The following is a 24,375-nucleotide window of genomic DNA, read 5'->3' as shown; positions in this document are numbered from 1 at the left end:
CCACAATGGGAGAGAATATTGTAAATCATATGTCTGATAAGGGTTTAATACCAAAATATATAAAGAATTCCTTCTATTCAACAGTAAAAGGCAAATAAATCCAATTAGGGACTTGAATAGACATTTTTCTAAGGAATAGATGCAAATGGCCAAGCCATGTTCGAAAAGATCCTAATACCATTAGGGAAATGCAAATCAAAACAGAATCAAGATAACACTTTACATTCAGTTAGGATAGCTGTAAGTTTAAAAAGCAAAAGTTTGTGAAGATAAATGGGTGCCCTTGAAAACTGCTGTTGGAAATGTAAGATAGTGCAGATGCTGCAGAAAATGGGTTGGCAGGTACTTGAAAATTTAAATACAGATTACCATTTAACCCAGCAATTCCACTCCTAGTTCTTTTCCCAAGAGCTCTGACAACAGGACTGAAACATATACTTCAGTAATCTTAGAAAAGTTATTCACAGTAGCCAAAATGTAGAAACAACCAAAGTGTTCATCAACAGAAGGGTGGATAAACAAAATGTGATATATGCATGCGATGAAATACTACTTAGCAATAAAAGGAATAGAATACTGAGTTGTACTTCAGCATGGATGAACTTTGAGAACGTTCTGGTAAAGGAAATAAGTCAGACACAAAAGGACAAATATTGTATAATTCCAGGCATAGGAGGTACCTAGAGCTGGCATTCATAGAGACACAAGTAGACTACTGTTCACTTTCTGAAGGGAGAGGAAATTTGGAAGCTTTTGCTTAGTGAATATAGAGTTTCTGTTTCAGATGATGAAAAATTGTGGAAATAGATTATGGTGATAGTTGAAAACAATGTGATGTAACTAATAACATTGATTTGTATACTTAAATGGTTTCAATGGCAAATTTTATTATATAACACATAATATTACATATAATACAAATAATTATATATTAAATATATTCTATAAATGCATCTACATTAAATATATCTAATTAAATATATTATAAATATAGATTATTAAGTATAATTTAATGAATATTAAATGTATACTATAATGTTATGAAATATATTGTATAATATGTATAATATAATATAACATTTTTTATATATATTCACATATACATATAGCCAGATAGTCATGATGAAAATATTTAAAAAAGAAAAGAAGGAATAATAGTCCTTAGATAAGAATTTCTTATAACAGAGTTCCAAAAACCCCTCTTAAAATTATCAAGAAGTTTGTCTTATGCCATATTGAAAGGAAAATTCATGTAATACTGACAAAAGCCCTTAAATATAAGTTTTTAATAAAGTTCATGAGCTAGCAGATCAAGAAAATTTTCTTTAAAACAAAATATGAGAATAATAGCAATAAATTCCTAAAACTGCACTGAGCAGTGGGACTCCAAAGACAGAGTCTCTGCACTCTGAGGACTGGGCCCCTGAGCTGGAGGTACTTCCCCAGTCCATGCCCATCCTTCCCATTCCAGCGTGAGTCCAGTAAAGAGCCACAGGATCCATCTTCTCGTGTTTCTCAGCTCCTTCCAATGCTCTTCCTTATCTTTGGTTTAAACAGCAATTTGTAGTAAATTTTTGAACGGGTGGGGTAAAATGCTATGGTTACTCACAAGTTCATATTTGAACGCTATCGCAAAAGTCTGATCATTAACTGGTTGCTTTGTAACTCCTCACTGATCGTTTACTTGGTGAATCTAGTGTAGGCAAGAAAAGGGCCCACCACTCACACCCTGTGATTATACCACATGGCAGGGATTTATGTCCAAGAATTCAGTATAGAAACTCCCAACCATTTTAAAATTAGCACAGAGCATTTTCATTTATTGTATCACATGTATTCTTTCTTTTCTAGAAGTTTGAGAAGATAATGCATGAGTTCACATCGACATGTAACCATGTGGTATGGCTTTCTGGGAGGAATAATAAGAAAGACTTCTTCAAAGGAAAATTCATCTCAAGATGAGGAAATGCATGACTACACACTAAGTAACAATAAAAATTATAACAAGACAAATCTTGATATTTCTTTTTACACTATCTTTTAGAAAGGACTTAAGGTGATTTATATCAAAGCACACAGAAAGATGCAGCAAAATAATTGGGGATGAACATGGAATCGGGAGAATGTAGTGTAGATCACTTGAAGCTTGGAGGGTAGTTATATGTAAAATGAATACTGCAAAGCCCCAATGTTTAGAAGCTGTCAAAATTTGACTAAACTTTCCAGCAGAAAACTCTGAGAAGGTCGCATAGAGATGTGGATTTACATAATTTGCAATCTCACTACTGGATAACGCAGGCCAAGAACCTAGCTCTTTGACAGTAAGATGATGAAAAAATCTCCAAGGATAAGAGGCAATAATCGGCCAAAGTCTCACTATTTTTCATTTCCTGTCTCAAGATGTAATATGAATGCTTCTGGTAGTGATACACTCTTAAGCTCATCTCCAAGTTATGGACGACTTCCAGCACTTTAGCTGTGACATCCTCCTTCCCATCCTACTCAAGAACATAATAGAGTGAGTGAGAATGACTTTGTTGTGTGATTAATTTTAATTTCTGAATCCAAATATTTATAAAATTATGATACAAACTCTGACCAGCTACTGTTTAGTAACAGATTATTCACCTCAAAACTCGAGTGTTCAATCCAACACTGAGTAGCACACCTGTGAACATGGTTAAATTATACAAAATCTGTTTACATGTGAATTTTGTATTATTCAGAGAAATAAGTAGAGTAAAAATCTTGTATTGCTCACTTCCTTCACCTTTCCTATGCCTTCAGATTGTGTACCAGTATCCATCATTTGCACGGCCTGATTGTGTTTGGGTGTTCATCGTATGATTGTGATATGTAGCACACTAATATGGTCTTGGGAACAGTACAAAACTCCAAAAAGTTTTGATACCCTTAAAAGCTGTATCACATTTCCCCAGCAGATGGCAGGCTGCACTCAGCTGTGTGTATTTGTGACTACCTGTACGAAGATTTTATATGCAAGGCATAGAGTTAGGGATATTTTGGGGGGTCAGGTGGGTGGTGGTGGTGACGCTAATAGCCAGAAAGTGAATATATCTCCAAAGAGATATAATCAAATAAACATCAACTTGGGTCAGTCTACATCTTGAGGGGATTAAATTTAGTGGGTGGGACACAGCAGTGTGAGGGAGGCCTATGAGACAGGAGTTGGTAGTACCTAGAAATACCTTGTTGCCCTTTAGACAGAAGGATTAGAAAAAGCTGGAGATTCTGCAGAGCCCTAGCTGAGTGGACTGATCTTGAATTTCTGTTTTACTTGAGGCAGAAAAGGCAATGAGTTGTGTACATGTGAATTCTGTATTATTGTGTACTTGAGCCATTGTGAGGACTGAAGCAAGCAAGCACTGTAAAATAGAAGGGCACATCTTGGAGCTCTGGGCTGAGATTGTCTGCATGGTGGTGGGGTTGGGGGGCCAAACAGAGACAGGTTCATAACGTAGGTAATGGAATGCTTATGTAGGAAGCACCTCTTTCCCAACACCAGACACAGCTGGGGATGAGTATAGCTTTACAAATTCCCAGGGCAGAACTGTCCCCATCGTTTAGCCCCAGCTTGGTTGTGCACCTTGACTCTAAAGCCAGAGACTTTATGTTTGCAGTAACAAAATGCTTGAAATAATCAACTTAAAAAGAGGAATGGTTTATTTTGGCTCAGGGATTCAGAGGTTTCAGTCCATGGTCTGTGGTCCCATTGCTTTTTTGGGTTTGTACATTGTGGTGAGAAGTGCATGGCAGAACAAGCAGCTCACCTCATGGCTGGGAAGTGAGAGAAGATGAGGGGCTAGGGTCCCCAAACCACCTTTGAGGACACATTCCCAATGACCTTACTTTACACAAGTGGAAACCAGCTCCTGAAGAATCTACCACTTCCCAACAGCACCACCCTGGGGACCATACCTGTAATACATGGGCCTTTGCTGGGAGCATTTAAGATATAAACTTTAGCAGCCCTTCCAGTCTCCTGATAAGACAGGGCAACTGAAGCATTTTTGGTTGGAGTCTAATACTCTCCAGCATCCTTTCTTTGGATCTTTTTCTTGTAGGAAAGATATCTACCCTGCAGAAAACAAGATAGATTTTGTAAAATACACTATTCTTTATTTTAAGGCCCCCTCTCAATGCCTTTGCTGCTCTCTGTAGTGGATCTCCTGACACTGATTCAGCCTGAACTCTGTCTGAACTTGTTCATTTGTTGGAAGCTACTTTGGATGACCTCCAAAGCCAGATTTTTTTTTTAATGCTTTCAGTAACACATAAAGTTGACTCAGCAATTGTCCATGTGACATTCAGCTGTTGAAATACATCAGTGACATAATAAACATATGCAATGATCAGTAGGTTAAAAATGTTGATGAATTTAAAAAAATCTATCAGAATGATTCAACAATGGTATTTTAGATTTCCCTTGGTGCCATGATGGAATTTTACTCATAATATCATGTTTTGCTTAACCACATTTTTATACCTCATTGTATTATTAAAGTTCTTACCATTTTGAGAGATTTATTAATAGATCTCTGAATATGAGTCCTCTCTGTTAGCTTAATTTAATTGCTAATATAATATGTTCTCTTCCCATTTCAAAGTATATCAGTGAAGTGATCCAAACATGTCATTGTAAATACCAGTTCTCATCTAGATATCATAGCTGTCTGTTCTAGAATTATCTAGTTATAAAACTGACTTCATTTAGTGATGCCACCACTAAACTATTAGACTTATGTTTGTGCTATCTAAACCTGTAAAGCTAAAGTTACAATCATAGACTTTGTTACTGCCATTAATTACTTCTTAAAATTATTTTCTGCATTTTAGCAGAAAGAGATGTCTTTTAGAGAAAAGAGCAAATAAATACTGTAAGATCTGTACTTCTGCTCAGCATATTCTTTCTCCAATAATTTTTAAAATAGAAAAACCTAAAAAAAAGCATGAAGGTATAAAAATCTTTAAGGTTTAGGGGTTAAAATAGTGTATTGATGCTAACTACAGAAATCAACAGAGACACATTTTATTGACCCAACAAAAATTTTAGTAAAATTTTAATATTTCTATGGTTGCCACAATGGTGGTCATGAGAATTTGAATCATAGGCCATAGCTCACAAAAAAGGTTTCAGCTGTTGCTCACCGAAATCCATTGCCTCTTCTGCACCATGACTGTAGTACCACGAGGTGCTCATAGTCAGTGACAGTGCAATGGGATACTTTAGTAGAACTGTCCTTGGGAGGTAAGGGCCCCTTAATGGCTCATGGTTCCTCATGGCCTTGCCCAACCATGTTCAGATATTGCTGCAACTTGGAATGTTTCCATCCAGTTGTCTCCTCCCTGTGTGTTTTACTCAGAGTGGACATGCATTGTTTTCTGAAAGCTCTCCAAGCTCTACCAACTTCCTCCCCATCTCTCACAGGCATTTCCTCTAATGGAATCCTTGCGCATTTGATTCTGTTTAAGCACCTGCTTCTCCATGCATATGAACAAGAGTTTTTAAGTCTGCATGTCTATGTGATGTTAAGCAACTCTATATTCCATATCTCTCTAATAGTATTTTTGTGCTAACTTGCAATGTGTGCAAAACAATGTATGTACTACAGGCCTTTTTGAGCAATGAACGTGTAAACTCTTGTGATGTGCTTTCTTGGATTACATGTCATCATCAATGGCATACTGTTAATATTTGTGCTAATGAAAGTATGGATCTTAGAATAGCTAAAGTGAAATCATATTTCTAAACCACAGGCTGATAATGTACTGTGATTATTTGGGTTAGGATTATCTCTATGATAAGCGAGGGTCTGGTGATTTATCAAGTATTATAATGAAGGTCAAGGATAACTAGGAGTGTGAAAACGTAAGCTTGAATTAGGGCTATCATAAACTCGAAGAGTGATTAACACCAATATGACAAGAATAATTAAAGCCATCAAGGGGTTAATGTGCTGAAAGCATTTATAACTTGTATTCCGTTGTGTCTAATATTTTTAGTATTGAGAATTCAATAATAGTGGAAAATTAAATAATATTCTCCCTAACATGTCTATATTTAATAGTCCATTCTCACAAGTTATTGGCAAAATAGACTCAGCATTCATGTTATGCACCTTTGAAAAATAAACATGCAGTTGAATTTCTTTGTATGGGAAGATTTTGAAATTACATTATTAAATGTATACACAGAACATGAAAAAAGTCAGGAAAGATTTACACCAAAATACTTTGATATTTGGGGTAGCTACTTTGACATTTTAAGCATTTCTGTTTCCTTTCTCTTTTTGATTATCTCTGTTCAAATAATGAAAATGGAGGGGAATATTTCATTGCTATCCTAGAGTCAGGCATATGCTTTGGGTCACTGATATGAAATTAGAAACCCTATCCTAGCTGTTACACTGGTCTGCAGGACCAAATGACTAAGTCAACAATTAACAGAAGTTTTTGGTTGGCATGCCACTAACAATAACATAATGAGACTTTATTATTATAAAATACTTCTCAAAAGTATTTTTACACTAGGAAAAATGGTATTAGCATGTATTAGACTCTAACCAGAAGCAGGAATTGTTCTTTTATTGCTCTTTGTAGTGTAATAAATGAGCACCCTTCTAATAACCCAGGTGTATATTGCCAAATAATAAGTAGATTATGGCCTAGAAAATTAAAATTTAGGAACTCTGGGGGCCCAGGTCTTTCACAGACAAGCCCTCACACAACCTTTTCTCTGCAAGGCAGATGATGACTTCTCAGTCCTCTTCAAATTTTTCATTTCATTTCAAACAATCATTTTTGGCTTTTAAAATGGTGATAACAGAAGGTTGAGACTTGTGGCAAAAATGTGTCATTCTTTTCACCCAAGAACTGGTTTCCCCAAACACAAAAACCTGTCAGCTATTGCAACTGTGGATGTGCAATGGACAATCTTATGGGCATCCAAGGACAGAAACCAAAAGTGTGGTCAGACTGGAAAACGTGATTTAAGAGCTAAAGCTATTTATGTAAGTTTTCCTGTACCTTAATAGCTTGGGCAGAGAGGAAATCTAGTCCTATTTGTTACACTGTGCTTTTTCAGATTTTCCAGTTAACCAATTATATTGTTAAATTTGATTTATTACAAAACTGAGGTTGCATAGGTTTTTCCCTGTAGTTAAGCAGTTTGTCTTTATCTCTCTCTCTCTCTCTCTCTCTCTCTCTCTCTCTCTCTCTCTCTCTACCTACCTATCATCTATAATCCATTTACCTATTGGCTATATATGTGTGTGTCTATATAGACATGTGTCTACACACACACACACACACACACACACACACACACACACACACATCCCCTTTTAGAAACCCAGTCCCTCATTTCTGCAGCTACCTGGAGTGTTGAAATTATTCAGACGGTTGGAGCTGATGGTTCACAATTGAAGGGAAGGAGTTCATTCGAGGGGTCCTCTAATTGCAATAATTTATAAAATTATTGGGAGATGGGGAGTTTGAAAGTCAGAACTTTCATACATCTATCATTCAAGTATTCTGGAGCACAACTGACATATGACCAGAAAATTTTCTTGTTGAGGATAATCCTTGGCCCAGCAATGCTACTTAAACTTAACCTAAGGAATTAGTTAAGGATGTGCACAGATATTGGCTATCACTGATGTTTATTACACTACATTCAGTATGAGCCAACCTAACTGCTTGATGAAATAAAAGTTTGTTAGTGATGCAAAACATGGAACAGAACACAGCCATTACAAATGAAGTGTCATCAACTTTATTCACACGAAAATGAATCTTTATATTAAAGGGCCAAGAGAAGAAGGCAGGTTATGAAACAGAATGTGTACCAGGCTCCAATTTTTACTTTTGTCAAATCATCATATAAATGTGGAAGAAATACCTGGAGAATTATATTCTAAAACTTAATAGTTACCACCCCTGTGTAGTGGAAAATGGTATTAAGTAGGGATTTAATTCCATCTTTAAAAACAGAACTTATAAATTTCCATTTGTAAATTGAATGCATATACATGTTTACTGCATTATCAAAAGATCAACAAAAAATTTTAAAGACATACCTCCAGTTAACCACACTTATGAAACTTGCTGACAATGTTGCAAACACCCCCAACTCTCAAATAGTTACCATTTGTAGAAACAGAATTTCGCTTTTGCTATCTGTATTTAGCTCTACTCACATGTATTTAAGTGAAGAAAATATTTGAGAAAATCCAATTTTTGCCATTCACAAAAGGCGACCTCCATACTTGTCACACCACCTCAATGTAGGCTGGCACTCATTTTCAACTTTTCCATACTACTACTCAGATTCATAAAGAAGCCTAACTTAAGTTTTTGTGTTATAATCACTATATAATTTCAGATAATTATTCAATTCAAACATTCCTTTGTTTTGTAAAATCATCCCCAAACTTTTATTACATTTATTTTTATACTTAAAATACTTTTTACATAAGTATTTTTCCTTGTTTTCTATAGAATGGACAGCTCCATTTCTAATTCCTCTCTTCCACAGAATCCCTCCTGTCTTAATGAGGTCAGATAGACTACCAGTGGATTGTAATAGCTTTTTCAGGGATGCTTATGCAAAACAGCAAATAGGCTTTCCTTACGGGCCAAATAGGTTAAGCATTAATACAGCAAGGTCACACACTGAGTATTTTATCAGTATCCTTATGTAGTATTCCTTTAACTCTACCATTCTGGGTAGCAACACAGGCAAAGCTAAGCTTTCAGGAGGCAGCAGGTGCACACACCAGATTAGCTATTTCTCCTATACACCTCACTTCTGTGTCCCAATAAATATAAAGATGAAATGAAATCATCTTCTTAAATATCAGTGTGACTGTAACCTACATTGTTCTAGGGACAATGGTAAATCTAAAAGAGAAACGGGTCTTACACTTTCAGGTTGTTCTGCTATTTCCACATATAGTGGCTACATCAGTGGTTTTGCTCTGCATCATTTGGTGGTGTGTGGTGAATATGTCATAGCAGGCTGAGAGTCATCCTGGCAGACGTAACCCAGCCCCCAAAGCACTGCTGTGAGCACCTGCAAGTGCAAAGAGAAAATTCTCTCCTGCTTGGCAGACACAATACTAACATGTGTGAGGAAGTGAGATGAGCATCTCACCTCTCTTGTTGTGGGTTTAGGATACTTGGAGGGTTGGCATCCTACTTGGCATTTCAATCATAATGGGACAAAACAAACTCACTGCTTCAGGTGCTACTTAGACGAGATTGATGAGAAGCATCACAAGCATAAGATCCCCACTGTGACATAGTAGCCAGAAAACAAGAACCCAGGCATTGTCTGTCTGCCTCTATTTTTAAAAAAAAATTATTTGCCATTATTATTTAAGTTTTTAGAGTTTCTAGCTAAAAACAGAACTGGTAAGTCTTCTTATAAACACACACTACAATTATCAACATCCTGCTTCTGTAGATTTTTTAGAAATCCTTATTCGTCAGAAAAATCCTTCTGCAAACAGACAATAAACACATGGAAATCTTTTCAACATTCATTTCTCTTGTTTTCCTCAGAGGCATTATATTTTCAATCACATTTTAAAATATACTAACGTTCTAACAGAAGTGAAATGGAAATAAAATATATTTGTCAAAACATTAAGTGTTTTGTTTCAAATACAGCATTGATTTTACAATGCATGTATTTAGTCAAACTGTAAGAACAGAAGCACATCTTCCCTACATGGAGGTCACACAGAGAATGCATGCAGGCCTGCAAAAGACTTTCTCACCAGCTTTATTTATTACACCTTCCATACCAACCAGCAAACCACTCACATGGTTTGTGTGGCTTAGGAAGAAAAAGTGAAGCATATCATTAAGAAAATTATTGCAAGATGTGTCTATGAAGAATGCTGCAGTCACGTGCTGCAAGGAGCATGTGGCCTTATGTGGACTGTCCTAGGTGATGCCTGGTCTCCTCCGGCAAGGAAGTCTCCATTTTGGAAAGCAATTAGCTCACACTTTTTTTGGATTTGTTTTCTTTTGGGCACTTCTAGCTTTAATATTCTTTTTTGGGATGGCTGGTTTGGGAACAGGTGGCTTTCCCTTTGGTTTGGGGGGATTGCTACGACTGGTACGTCCAGCTGTTCCCTTCTTGTCCTCAATTGTTCTCTGCTGTTCTCGCAGCCTCTCTTCCCACTGCTGGGAGGCAATTTGTAAACATGACTGTCAAGTACATCACCCCCCTTTATGCTGTAAAACTAATATCAGAATTTATCAGTACAATTTTTATATCAGTGCAATTTTGACTGCAATATCACAACCACCAAAATTATAATAACTACCCTATGTTTAGCACCAACATGTTGATTGATTTGGAAAGTGTCCAATATGTGATGGAGTCTTAATAAGCATTCACTTCTTTGAAATTCACAAAAGCTATTCTAGGTGGGCACCGTTGTCACAAACAGTAAACAAGCACACTGAGGTTATTTACAGATGGCCACACAGCTGGGAAAGGTCTGACCTGGGATTCAAATTCACCCAATCTTTCCAGAGCCAAAGCCACTCACGTGTGCACTTTTGAACATTCCTATACAGCCAAGCCTTCTCAAAAGGCTTTGCCATGGCTAAAACCACTAATTTACCCAGCATCTCTGGAAAATTAGGGGGGTCTTGCTGAAACAGGTAGGGACCACTGCAAGGGGGACAAAAGGAAAATAAATGCTGGGTCTGTATTACTCATTAAAAGCAAACTTCGACAGCTTTGTCATAGAACACTAGATTAGACAAAAGGCCAGAGTGTTCATAGATTCAGAGTCCCTTATGACTAAACCAAGTTGAAACTATTGGGGTTCAAGATGGATATACAAATGACAAACAAAGACAAGGGGAACTGGTACAAAGGAAATATGGTGGTTCCATAAAATGCCCTCAGTAAGCCTACAGAATCCACTCTGACATCAATCTGTTAGAAGAAAAATCACAACATTTGCTCTTACTTGACTTAAAAGTCACTGATTTTGGAGGTCACACCACTGAGTTTGCTGAAGGTAATGCCTCCGACATGGGGGTCGTGATAACAGTTTTCTAGTTTACTTTGCAGAAACTTGAGGGCCACTTTTGCTAAAACACCAGCTCTTTACCTACTAGTAAAGTGCCCATTCTAGTACTGAACTCCACATAGTCTATGCTTTTTATCCTTACACAAACTTACCTATGATATAGGTTAATTTATAAATTAGGCACAGTAAAGGATTATTGACAGTAATAAAATAAAACAATTATAATACTATACTATAATAACATTTATGTGAATGTGGTCTCTATTTCAAAATATACCATTATCCTGCACTGTAGTTTTTGGCTGTGATTGACTGCAGGTAATGAACCAGGTATCAAACAGTAGAGTAGGAACCTGAGGATAAATAGGGATTGTGCTATCCACTAAAGTGCTAGCTTCCAGACCATGAGAAATGAGTCATTCTGGATATAATCAAGTTACCCTGAGACTATTTAAATTTTTCTTTAAATGGCTCATGTAATTTAACATTTCCTTAAGATAGCTCATGTGAGAAACAACTGAAAATCAGTGCACTTGAATAGACACTGCTTTATACTATCACACACATGTCCCTTCTTAATGACAGCATATTTTATTCAATAAAAATTTTGAGGCCAGGTGCAGGTGGCTCCTGTCTATTATCTCAGTTACTCTAGAGGCAGACGTCTGGAAGGTTCAGGTTCAAGACCAGTCTAGGCAAAACGTTGGTGCGATCACGTTTTAACAAATACACTGGGCATGTTGATACATATCTGATTATAATCCCAGCTAAGTGAGAAGATCAATAAGAGAATTCAAGTTGGAAGATCACAGTCAAGGCTGGCTTATGGCAAAAACTCAAGACCTAGCCAGGTGCTGGTGGCTCACACCTGTAATTCTAGCTAATCAGAACGCAGAAATCAGGAGGATTGTTTGAGGCCAGCATGGGGAAATAGTTTTGAGAGACCCTATCTTGAAAATACCCAACACAAAACAGGGCTGGTGGAATAGCTCGAGGGCTAGAGTACCTGTCTAGCAAGTGTGAGGCCCTGAGTTCAAACCACAGTACGGTAAAAACAACAACAACAACAACAACAAAAACCCCTGAAGATTCTATCCAAAAAAATAACTAAAGCAAAAAAGGGACTGGGGGCATAGCTCAAATGGAAGAGCACCTGTCTGGTAAGCATGAGTCCTTGAGTTCAAACCCTAGTACTACCAAAAAAACAACAAAAAAAAAACCAAATCAAACCAACCAAACAAACAAACAAAAAAAACTGAGCAGGAGGTCAGACACAGTTCAAAGCAGTACATATGCAATGAAAAGGAAAATACTGTCTTGGTCCTCCTAAGGGCATAATTCTAGTCTGTTCTAAAATAATAAAATCATTGCTATATGTTGCTCTGATATGGAGATTATTTTCAAATTTTTAATGAAGTATGGAAGATTTACCACCAGCTGAATGGGCTGCTCAGATCTGATTCTTGAAAGATTTCTTTTCTCTCAGCAACCTCAGGTCCTTCTCCACTGATGCATCTAATCCACTGTCGTTTTAAAAACCAGATCAGTAATTGTGCTAGAACTTCCTGTCTAATAACAGACATGAGCATCTGTGAGTCACTAGTCATGAGTGGTAGCTCAGATTTCACAAAGTAGCCTTCTGCTCTGTTATTCAGACACTCGTGGAGTCTGCAGGTACTATTGTAACTCTGTTCTCTAGAAATCAACTCAAAATGCATCCTTGCCTTACCCAAGAATCTTTATTCCTGTAAACTGAGAGAACATAGGCAGGAGCAGTCCGTTTTGTGAACCTGAAAATGTAAATTCTCCAGAATATGTTTAAACTTATTTTCAGGAAAGAGAATGTTTTTAAAACATTTAAATCAGTTACCTGCTGTTTTTTATCTCTGGTATGAGTTCTAATTTGGGGGCAAAAAAACCTACTCTAACTCCTGTAATTGACTTACCTGTCTGATGTTACTACTAAAATGGATCTGGCCATGAAGTAATTTTGGCATATGATCTTTAAAAAAATTTTTTTTTACAAAAGTTTGTTATTAATTCAAATATAGGGAAAGATTCTGGTATGTACAGTGACGGTATGAGTTTTAGAATTTGGTATTTATAATCCTACAAATATATGTTGGTTTTAATCCAGTAGATACTAATTCTGCTTAAGTATCTGTTACTGTTCACTAAAGCAATTAAATTGCAATACAATAAATAAAAATCCTAATTTAATCTGGAAATAACCAGTACACTAGAATCGAACACAAAGTTGGATGACAGATTTCTGATAAAAACTCCAAGTAAGAATAGCTGTATTTTTGAGGGGGGTGGGAGGAAGTTGTATTGGGGTTTGAGCTCAGGGCTTCATGCTTGCTAGGCAGGTGCTCTATCACTCAAGTCACTCTGCCAGCTAGAATAGCTATACTTCTTAACTTCCTATTTGAAAGACAAATACTGGTTTAGTTCTGGTTCCTGTGTGAGCAAGGAGATAAGAGATTGTGAAGAATTCCCAAATCCTACAGAGTTCCTTCAAATGCATTCGTGTCCATGTTCAGTATTGCTATTGATACTTACTATGGATCTTTTACTAAGTTGATCTCTCCACTTTTCAACTAAGCAATTCTCAAGAAGCATCATCCTGTAAAACAGCAATTTATTGCAGTAAGCAGTTTTTCATTATGGAAATAAATACAGAAAGTTACTTAAAAATTCTTCAATAGCCCTTATCTCAGTAATTCACCATTTATTTATTTTTTTAATTATTCATTTATTTTTTATTATATTTCCTCTCATTCTTCTTTGCCCCTATATGCACACTTTAGATCACATTGTATATTTAGATCACACTGTACATTTCCTTTCATCATATTCATTTTCTAGTATAATTAACAAAACCCCAAAATTAACTTTAAATAATCTAATAATGCAACTACGGACATCCATTTAGCCATTGCTCTGTAGGGAATTCACGCCTTGCTCAGCTCTCATTACCGATAGTATGCTGACTGTTGTTGTATGGGGTAATGTGCATTGGCTCCCTGTTTTAAAATAACTGAATCAAAAGGGTATTTTCAACACAGAGTGCCAAGTTGTTTTCCGAATGGTTGTAGTTTTACCCAATTTACTAACGTTAAGAATTATGTAAAAATGGAGTCTTCTGATCATTCGTTTTTGGGAATTGAGAAGGTAATCTTAAATGCTTATTTACAAGTTATTTTTTATTGCGTGTGCTTGTATGGGTTTATGCACACATGTTCCTATATTGTACGAACTGTTTAGAGTTCATATCCATTGCAAAGGATTTTTGTTGGTTTTTATTTGCCTTTCTACTTTTATTTGCGATTTTTATGTACACAGTATTATGTGGCCAAATATGGGTATTGATATTTTTCCCCTGGAATTTCTTGTGTTACTTTTATGATTACAAAACACTTTGCTTTTCAAATATCACATATTTAATCACCTAATATTATCCTCTGTGATTAATTTTTTAAATAATTTAATCAGTTTAGTCTATTTAAAATTTATTTTATAGTACAGTATAAAGTGAAAAAAATACTATTTTTCCAAATGAGAATATTTGCAAAATTTGTTAAAAAATATATTTTCTTCATATTGCCTTATTTCCTTCATAATAAAACTTCTTTTACACATTGGAATTGTGTCAAGAGTGTTCCTCTATTTTACTTATCTACTCTTGCACCCCTTGGTTTTGACAAGTGGAGCTTTGTACCAGTTTTAGATCTCTTCCCATCACTCTTCTTTTCAGAATCTCCTTTACATGCTCTTACCATTTCCCCCCCAAAATAATGAAGATCATTTGTGAAGACATAAATACTAATCATGCAAAAATATGTATTAGGGTGGACTTCTAGTCCATTCATCTGTCCTAACAGAAATTGGGCTTGAGGTTTTGCATTTTCCCCAACTGTATCTAGCACTGTAGTAGACAGAAATAGCAGGCAAGACAGACACAAGATATAAGAAGAAGGAAGTCTTGAAAGCCAGAAACACAAAGTAGCATATTGGATGCATACAAGTATGGATGGAATACAGAACAAGAAATTACTCAAGTGAGGTCAGTCTCAAAAGATGTTTCTGCTTTTTTGTTTTATTTTATATTTTTTGGCTGTACTGGGATTTGAACTCACGGCTACAGGATTGCTAAGCAGGTGCTCTATAGCTTCGGCCATACCTCCAGCCCTTTTTGCTTTGGTAATTTTGGAGGTAGGGTCTCACTTTTTGCTCAGGCTAGCCTGGACCCCAACTCTCCTATTTTAAGCTTCTCTCAGCCACGGGGATGACAGGTGCACCCAATCAGAACTTTTTGCCCAGGCTGGCCTTGAATCACAATCCTTCTGATCTCAGCTTTCTAAGTAGGTAGGATTATGGATATGAGCTACTGGTGGCCAGCTTGTTTCTGTTTTCTTTTTGGAAGAATGAGGCCTTGGACTGCACTTAGAAGAAACACATAGCACAAACGGCAGAGAATTAACTTTTTATATAAAAATAGTGATTTTTCTGGAGAAGTATATTGCGGCAAGTTTTGGAACCTGTCTTGGAACCTGAGCTAAAGAGTTCAAATTCATATTGTAAGAAATCTACTGTACATATAAATAAAAGAAAAAATAATAAAAAAAGAAATGTACTGATGTATGGAAAGAAGAGTGGGAAAGGGAGGTGGGAAAGACAAGCATTCCCAGCTACAGATGTGTGTATATGTGTGTGTGCATGATACGAATTTGTTTATGCTTTGCCTTGTGATGATTTGAGTTGACAATCACACATTGTTAGATTCAGAAGTCACCTTAAAGTTTGTATGTGTGTGTGTGTGTGTGTGTGCGCCCGCGTGCACACGTGCACGCAGTGTTTTATCAGACAAATATTTTGTAGTATATATTAGCAAAATGTATGGAACCATAATCTTGGATGGCTACTTATTTGACCTCTAAATTATTAAAGAGGACTTTAAAAATTCAGTATTTTTCACAGCAAGATTGGATGATTTAAAAAGAATTATTCTTACTCAAAGTGATTTATTTGCCTGTATGTTTTAAAAATGACTTGATGGATTCTTAAAGATTCTTAAAAATTTTATTGAAATATTCATATGTCTAATTTTCCTTCATTCCATTAACTGGATATTTAAGAGATCTAGTTTAGGAATTAACTGATATTTTGGATACATAATATCCTAATGGAGACATCTATCTAAACTATTTTTTAAAAAATGACTACTAGCACGGTTTTGTTGTTGGTAAAAACATGACTGCTAAATGAGATTCATGTTTTGAGCTGTGTACAGCTCCTCCTACCTTGAGCGCCACTCGTAACACATGATGAGGACATCTTGATGGGGTAGGATGTGTGGACACTGGCAGGAAGAATTCGTTATGAGCGGGACTTGTGTTCGAGGGATGGGTGACAAGGACTTGAAGATCTCTTTGACATCCACCACTGTTGTTACTTCATGGCAGCCGCTCCTCTGCACAGCTTTTATTTTGGCATGAATAACTGCAATTTAAAAATTTATATAAGTGCTGTTGTCCAAACTTTGGGGGAAAAACTAGGGATGTTGTATTGAAGCCAAATCCTGAGCCTCTCTTAAAAAATCACTCCTGTAATTATGGTCATGTCCAACCAGGCCCAGTGTAGGCAAAAAAGCCCACAGTCTTTTTTTCCATTTATGATAATGTTGATAATATGAGATGCTGAACGCCAGGCATCCCATATTATCTACATTATCATAAAAGTTCTGAATTACACAGCAAGATGGAAGAGCAAATAAAAAAGTGGGCCTTAGTCTGGGCAGGGACTGTGGGTCAGAGAAAATTTCATAGAAATATATTCATTTGTTTGTGATGATTTGCAGTATTAAATAGTCTCAGATTTATCATTGTCAAGTCTGTATTCCCTTCAGTCACCCATTTGATGCTTGAATTTCTAGTTTGCAAAGAAAGTTATTAGAGTCCTAACTTTTACCAATTGCAAGGAATCTCTAAGGATTGCTGTCCTTAATCCTGTAATTTCACAGACTGACAAAGCAAGGCCCTGAGTAAACAGAAGTAGAATTGTTATCACAGATGGCTGTTAATGTTACTATCTTTGATCAGGTTTTAAATTCTGGCTTCTTTGGTTTCTTGCTGTTATTACTACCACCTGTGGAAATGCAAACAGCCTAAATATGGATATTTCTTGGATTCAATCGTAGGATATTGTCTCATGGAGGAGCCAAAAGCACTTGCAAAGTAAATCTTATATCATCAAGGTGGATGCCAGGCATGACACTCCAGAGAACAGCTTGACAGAGATACTCTGATTCTCATCTAAAGCTGGATCTTGACAGAAAAAGGACTAAGTGAGTCAAATTAAGACAATATCTACATTGAATAGATTTCAAGGGAAAAAAAAATACTTGAAAAGATAGTGTACTTTTTGTTATTGTTGTTGAATTACTTATAGTGGCACGTATGATTCTTAAATTTGACAAGTAAATATAGGTAATTTTTCCAGATTTCTGTACCACCACAATCCTCCTGCTTTCATGTGTGATAAAGAATCGAAAATTTCTTGCTGGTATAAAGTTTCAATTTGGAATATGAAAACTAAGTCAACAAAAAAACTGAACATTTTCCCCAAAAGTTTTCAATTTTTTCAAGAGAAATAGTTTATGAAATGCAACAAACTATAAAATAGCCCACGTAGACTTTTTGAAAGAACATAGTTTTGGTTAAATTTACTTTCAAATGATGAATGATGATAGTAGAATTACAAATGCTTAAAATATTTAAGATATCATAATTGACCTTTTTCTCTGAAGAAAGGCATGAATGATTTTCCCAACGAAGAAAGAGAGCATTTAAACTATTTTAACACTGCAGCTCTATGCTTTGTGGTTAATATATCTCCTCACAGTTTGTAGCTATTTATAATAAGTAAAAAAGACACATGAGCAGGTCTTAATTTTCTGGGCCTCAGATAATCATCTCCACGGACCCTGCACCAACAGAACCATATGAAGGGAAAAAGGGTTGTGTGGCATTTTCTAAGAAGCACTCTCACCAAGATAAATAGGAGCAAGTTGTCAAACTTTGGTCTATGCAATTGCTCTCACCTGAGTCATTTACTTTTTTTGTTTCATTTGATTAACCCAGGAAAGCAAGAAGCTTTATACCCACATAATTAACCAGAAAAATCATCAGTGGTCTTTTTCACTTCATGACTAGCAGATCTGGGACACAATGGTGATTTTTGGTTTCCTAATGTGCCGACTCTTAAAGTAGATGGCTTTGTCAGATGACTTACCATAGCTGTAGTTTTTGCTCAGGTATGTTGCCAAAGTTGGCTTCACCTTTTTGCACTTGCACCGATCTAAAAGAGGCAAAAGAGAGACAAAAAGTTGGAAAAGGGAACAGAAATCACTCCAGGGAGAAGGAGAGGGAGCCATGGGGAAAGAACTCACCAGGGCTCAGGCGTTTACAGTCAACATCAAGAGGCCTTTCTTGTACCATCATATCTGGTGTGATGTCGATCCACTTGACATCTGAAATACAAACAGGACCATAAGGCTGTGCTCAGTGACTGGCTGTCCTCATCCAACCAGAATAAAGGAACTTCTGAGAATATAAACTTAGACAGTAGTGCAATAGAATAGTACTAAGGAGTAAAAATGGCATGTGATTGTCAGAGATTTTTTCCAAATGCCATTCCTGGGCTTAGGAAAGAGGTCTTTCAGGTTTGTACTTTGCCTATCCAAGTAGGCAACCTGGATAAATCAATTTAGGCAACCTGGATAAATCACACCACTCCTTCCCAAAGCCTTATTGAAATGCTGATTTTCCAAGTCAATACTTTGCCAAGCAAAATAATCAGACTGTTTCCAAATCTTCACTTCACATTTTGCAAAGTATGAACAGTCCACAACTGCATAACCCAAAGTATCATTTATAAGATTTAAGCTATATAAATATATATAATATATATACATATATATATATATACATATATATGGAGGATATATATGTATATACATATATATATATGTATATACATATATATATGTATGTATATATATATATATGTATATACATATATATGGAGGATATATATGTATATACATATATATATGTATATATATGGAGGAGTTTCAATTTGCCTCTTCACTTAACAGATCCTCTTTCACGTTCAGAGCAAAATGCTCTGAGATATAACTTCAGAGAGGACACTAAACACCACCATGATTCTTAAATGCGAAGTAACCAGGCTTAGGGCAAGCCTGTATAAAATAAGGCAATATTCTTAGTTTCATTTCAAGAAGGGCATTTAGACTTGTCTCTTACAACAAAAGCAGCAAAACGACCAAAGAGAAATATGAAGGAAGTGAAGCAGTGATCAGATTAACTAAGATGCCACAGTTCCTGGCTCCTGGTCAATGACCATGAAACACGTCACCCTTTTCCAGGGTGACTGCATTTACAAACCTCACTCCCAGTGGGGCTTGATCATGACTTCTTTTCAGGAAGAACTTCCAGTAGGTAGCACTAAATATAGTATTAGCCCCTATCTGGTGGGACTGGTTTTAAGCATTGATGAGTTGGCTCACACAAACACAGTAATATTTGTTTGCTGCTATTATTTCTGTTTTCAGTGTAAAGAAAAAACATTACCAAAGGCTTCCTTGAAAGCAAAGGCTGCCCCATACCCACTTCCTAGGACCCTTGTGCTACTTGGCGAAACTTCTGTGAAGTAGTCTTTCCCCAAGTCCATCCCACCTCTTCCAAGTCACATTGAAGTGCCGTAGGTGGGGGGCAGGGAGGCTGACCACCAACTGGCAGCCTTAGGTGTGGCTGCCTGGTTCCTATGTGGCAGTGCCAGCCTAACCCCAGGCACCTCCAGGTGCCTCCTTACCCTCCGGGAGGTCCGTGACTATAGCCTCTGGCGAGATGCACACGCCACGGTCATAGACTGGCAGCTCTTCGCAGGCCAGGCTCTCGGGCCAGCTGTGGTTGTACATCTTCATGAGCGGCTCGCAGTCGTCGCGCGCGCGCTGGCACACGGACTTGCAAGGCTTGATGGGGTCGTGCAGGAACTCCAGGGTGCAGATGGGTGCGTACATGGCACAGAGGAAGAAGCGCAGCACCGCGCTGCAGTTCACGTCCACCAGCTCCTCGTACTGCTCGATGGCCAGTATGGCGTTCTCCTGTGTGCTGTGGTGCAGGTGGTTGGGCATCCGCGTGATGTTCCAGGGCATGTGTCTGCACATGGGGATGCGCACAGCCTCGCAGGGCGCGCCGCGCACGCCCAGAGCCAGGCGCAGCCACAGGCACAGCGCCACCAGGACCGAGAGGAGCATGGCACTGCCCTCTGGAGCTGCGACTGCCACAAGTAGAAAGGTTTCTTCTCTTCCTGCCCCGCTGGTCTTTTGCTGTCCCTTCTCCGAGGAGCAAGTCTTTTGGGGCGCAAAAAGGCTTTCCTTCCCAAACTTCAGTCGCCTGCAATAGGGGGCCGCGGGATCTGGTGGCTGATCGCGCTCCTGAGCACAGAGAACCGGCAGTGCCAGCACTCGGCCTCTGGGGAGCAAACTCGCCCAGAGAAGCTCCAGTCTCGGACACCGCAGCACCGAGCGTAGCCCGCCACGGCCATTGCGGGACCCTATTTATCCCGACAGCTCTCCTGACGTGGGCTCCCAACGCTTGCTTGGCAGCTGCAGGCGCGGCGCGGGCTCCCCCTCGGCTGCTCCACCCACGGCCGCTTGGTGCGAAGCGGTGACATCATCTCCGCCGGTCTGCAGCCAAGGGCTGGAATCTTGCATTCTCTCAAAGTCCCTCCTTTTTAGTCTGACTAGTCCTTTTTCTTCGGATTAAGAAAAAGACAGTCTGGCAGTCAGTCGTTTTGGACACGGAATACAAGAGGGTGCAGGAAAGACTTGCGAGACAGAGAGAAACTCTCTGCTCTCTCTGCCTTACAGTTTCTAAGTGCAGACTTGGTAAGAAATGGGAAATGCTTCCTAATTCTGAAACATATTCGCTTTCTCCACTAGGGGGCACGAGACGCGCTGAGTAGTGAGACCATTGTATGGACCGGGGAGAACAGAGTAAACGCTCATACAGGAGGGACTACAATAACATCCGTAGACGTGTGGAGTTTGTTTTTGTTGTTGTGGCTAATAGACTTAGTTCTGGCTCAAGGTTTTCCAGACTGGCACTTGATTTGTGCCAGCTCCAGGTATAATAGCATCTTCTAGTTTGAGAAAGGTCTTCTGCCACCATTCCCCCTTTCTTCTAACTGCCTATTCTCCTCCCCAACATGAGTAGAAACTGGGAGAGAACAAAGATAACTTGGGACCCTACAATCGGAAAGATTTTTTTCCCCTTTATGTCAAGCGATTTCTATCCCAGCAGCTTAAAATCTTGGTCTTTGATATGCTTGGGGACTTTGATGTGCTTGAATTGAATAAGAAACTGTGTGCTGTGGAAAGCAAGTATGTACGCTTTATTTTCTCTTTTATTTGAATTAGGAAGAGGCAGTAAAACCAACTGCTGGCTCCACTATCCACAGAAAAAGGGGGCTTTATTGTTGCAAGTTCACATTAGATTTCAGGCAGTAAAACTTCTGATGAATATTTATTTAGGACATCAGCAGTGGAGAAACATGTTCTCTGAATGTTAATCTCTTAAAACATAATTTAACTTGGAATCTGAACTTGAGGCAGTTTTTTTTTATTGTTTTCTTTCTCTGAAGCTTAGACCCGCAAATTTTTGCTTTGAATCTGATCAAGACTGAGGATTAAAATAGCTGAAAAAAGCAATAAGCCCAGTTGAAATTTATTGGGTCTCTACAATGGGCAAGTGATGGAGGCAGCACTTTAAAAGCATTGCTATTTATTTATTTATTTATTTATTTTAGGGAACTTGAATTAAACCTGGTAAGTTAAAGGGATAAATGAGACAAACATAGTTCAGAGTTCACCCATGGAGTCTGGTGCTATTTAGGGGCACTGTAGAGTATCATAATATTCAGATCAATCTAGAAAAGCATTCTGCTTTCCTATAGAACAGGGTTCAAGCACCAAAGTCACCAAATCAGGCTAGGGAAACATCCAGCAAGAGGGTGGCCCAGATGACATCCTCAACCTTTCCCAGAAGTGAAATTCCAGAAGTCTGAACTCCTGGCTGAGTGAAAAAGATTTTCAACTCAAGTTTCTACCAGGGGAACAGGAGAAAGAGCAGAACCTCTGACATTTTTTCCTATGAGTTGTTTGAGGGAGGGAAACTTAGAGAGGGCTCAGGCTTCTGAAGCCAGTTTGATCCTGCTGCAAATAGGCAACTACCACATCACAAAGTTTCATGGGCTTCCCTGATGTTCTTTGACTGAATGCCCTTTGGAAAATGGTGAGGCGAGGTTAAGGTACAGTCTTGGGGGCATAAGTCAGTGCCAGAACACTTTCCAAGCATGCACCAGGCCTCCAGTTTGTCCCTGGCATTGCGAGAAAAAAACAAAGAGCATCTCTTCCTAAAAGCTGTTTGCTTACCCTGTTAGGCCTACTGGTGGTCTTGGTGGTCTATCTCTTGTGGGAGTATCAGAGAAGGGATTCATCAGCAGATTCACTCAATTGCTCTTCCTTTTCATACCCCTGCTCCCCAGCCAGGGAGGCTGTGATTCTAGAAATACCTGACATGAGCACTCAATCCATTATCCCCTAGCTAGGGTCCTCTCTTAGGGGACTCCCTTTCAGTCTCCCTAAGTGTCTGCTTCTCTACCTATCCTTTTAAATGGCTGGCTTTCTCTAAGTTTCCATCCTTGCCCTCTTCTTACTCTCAACACTCCTTGCTAATCCATATTTTCTCAATCTTGGCACTTTTGTCATTCAGGGCTAGAGAATTCCTTGCCAAAGTCCTCTGGAAGGTGGGGGGCAAAGTTGCCTCAGAAACCATTGCTCTCTGCTTTCAATGACCACCTGTGTGCCCAGGGCTTCCAAATCCAAAGCCCTGCTGATTTCTGGGAGTTTTACCCAGTCTTTTCCTGAATATCCTACAGCCATCTCAAAGTCAGCCATGCCAAACTGCAATTTATCTTCCTTCCTCACTGAGAATAGATCTCCCAGTGACTTAAATCAGAAATCTTTGCCCCTGAATTGAAATCCTTCTCTGTAATTCCTGACTTCATTCCACCTTCTCCATCCCCACAACTACCACCTTAGCTCAGCCAGGATCTCTTGCCTGGATTATAGCAGTTTCCTGCTTTGTTTTCCAGCCTCCTGTCTGTCCCTACCCATTCTCCTCACTGACACCTGAGTGAGGACACACCTGCTGACACCCCTCTTCATCTTTATGCTGACTGATGGCTCCCTCAGTCCTCATTCTGTATATTAGTAATCAAATCCTTAAAGTGATTTTTCTTTTTTTTTTCTTTTATTCATATGTGCATACAATGTTTGGGTCCTTTCTCCCCCCTTCCCCCCCTCCCTTATCTACCCCATCCCTCCCCCTCCACCCCTACCCCCTTGCTACCCAGCAGAAGCTATTTTGCCCTTATCTCTAATTTTGTTGTAGAGAGAGTATAAGCAATAATAGGAAGGACCAAGGGTTTTTGCTAGTTGAGATAAGGACAGGTATACAGGGAGTTAACATGCATTGATTTCCTGTACATGTGTGTTACCTTCTAAATTAATTCTTCTCGAACTAACCTTAAAGTGATTTTTAAAGCCTGAGTGCTCTGGCTCTACACCATCTTCTGCTTTGTGCTTGTACCCTGACATTCTACCTCATATTCAAGATGCTGTCTTCCAATTTCACCTGCTCACCCTTCCTCATCTTTGATGTGAAGTGCAAATGTAAGAAGGTATAAACTTGGAAAGCAAGAACTTTTTTCAAAAATTGCTTTTTTTTTTTCTTAATTCAAATGATAGATCCTGGCTTACTTGAACATAAACCTAATTAACATTGTACTTGAAGATGCTAAATCCCAAGACACATAGACTTGAGCTTGAGGCATAGCCAGGTGGCCGGTAGTGGTGAGAGGGGCAGTCTTACTGTAATGAGACCTTGGGACAAAATCCCCCAACCCAATGCAAAGACCTGGGAGTTGGAGCTGGAAAGTGGTATAATGAATTTCTTCAGTAAGGGATCCATCTATACACTTTTAATTTGGAGAGCGGTTGCAATTTTGCCAAGAGACAAGTTACATCAGGGTGCAAGTGCAGCAGCTCTGCTTTCCTCATGATGACCTTGAAATTACCCCCAATGTGTGGTTACCAGTTGAACGCTGCAATTCGAGGGCGAAACACATCCCTTCTCTGCACCTTCCCCTT

The 24,375-nt window shown here is 38.4% G+C and overlaps 1 protein-coding gene across 1 annotated transcript; it reads right to left on the bottom strand.

The window, feature by feature from the left end:
* Positions 1-7,772: 7,772 nt before the first annotated feature.
* Positions 7,773-20,568, bottom strand: Sfrp4 (secreted frizzled related protein 4). Its single transcript, XM_020177948.2, has 6 exons — positions 19,974-20,568; positions 18,529-18,609; positions 18,372-18,437; positions 16,382-16,580; positions 13,641-13,704; positions 7,773-10,215 (listed from the first exon to the last, which is right to left on the bottom strand). The coding sequence occupies exons 1-6, from the start codon at positions 20,416-20,418 to the stop codon at positions 10,030-10,032; spliced, it is 1,041 nt and encodes a 346-aa protein (XP_020033537.1). The 5' UTR covers positions 20,419-20,568; the 3' UTR covers positions 7,773-10,029.
* Positions 20,569-24,375: the final 3,807 nt, after the last annotated feature.

This window comes from Castor canadensis, chromosome 2 (genome assembly GCF_047511655.1).
Source record: "Castor canadensis chromosome 2, mCasCan1.hap1v2, whole genome shotgun sequence".
Classification (NCBI taxonomy): Eukaryota; Metazoa; Chordata; class Mammalia; order Rodentia; family Castoridae; genus Castor; species Castor canadensis.
This window is presented reverse-complemented; position numbering and strand designations above follow the sequence as displayed.

Coding starts and splice junctions, on each gene's coding strand:
- Sfrp4 (XM_020177948.2), bottom strand. CDS start 20,418: ATGCTCCTCTCGGTCCTGGTGGCGCTGTGCCTGTGGCTGCGCCTGGCT. Junction 18,610..19,973: donor AGTCACGGACCTCCCGGAGG/GTAAGGAGGCAC, acceptor TTTGTATTTCAG/ATGTCAAGTGGATCGACATC. Junction 10,216..13,640: donor AACTTAGTAAAAGATCCATA/GTAAGTATCAAT, acceptor ATTGCCTCCCAG/CAGTGGGAAGAGAGGCTGCG.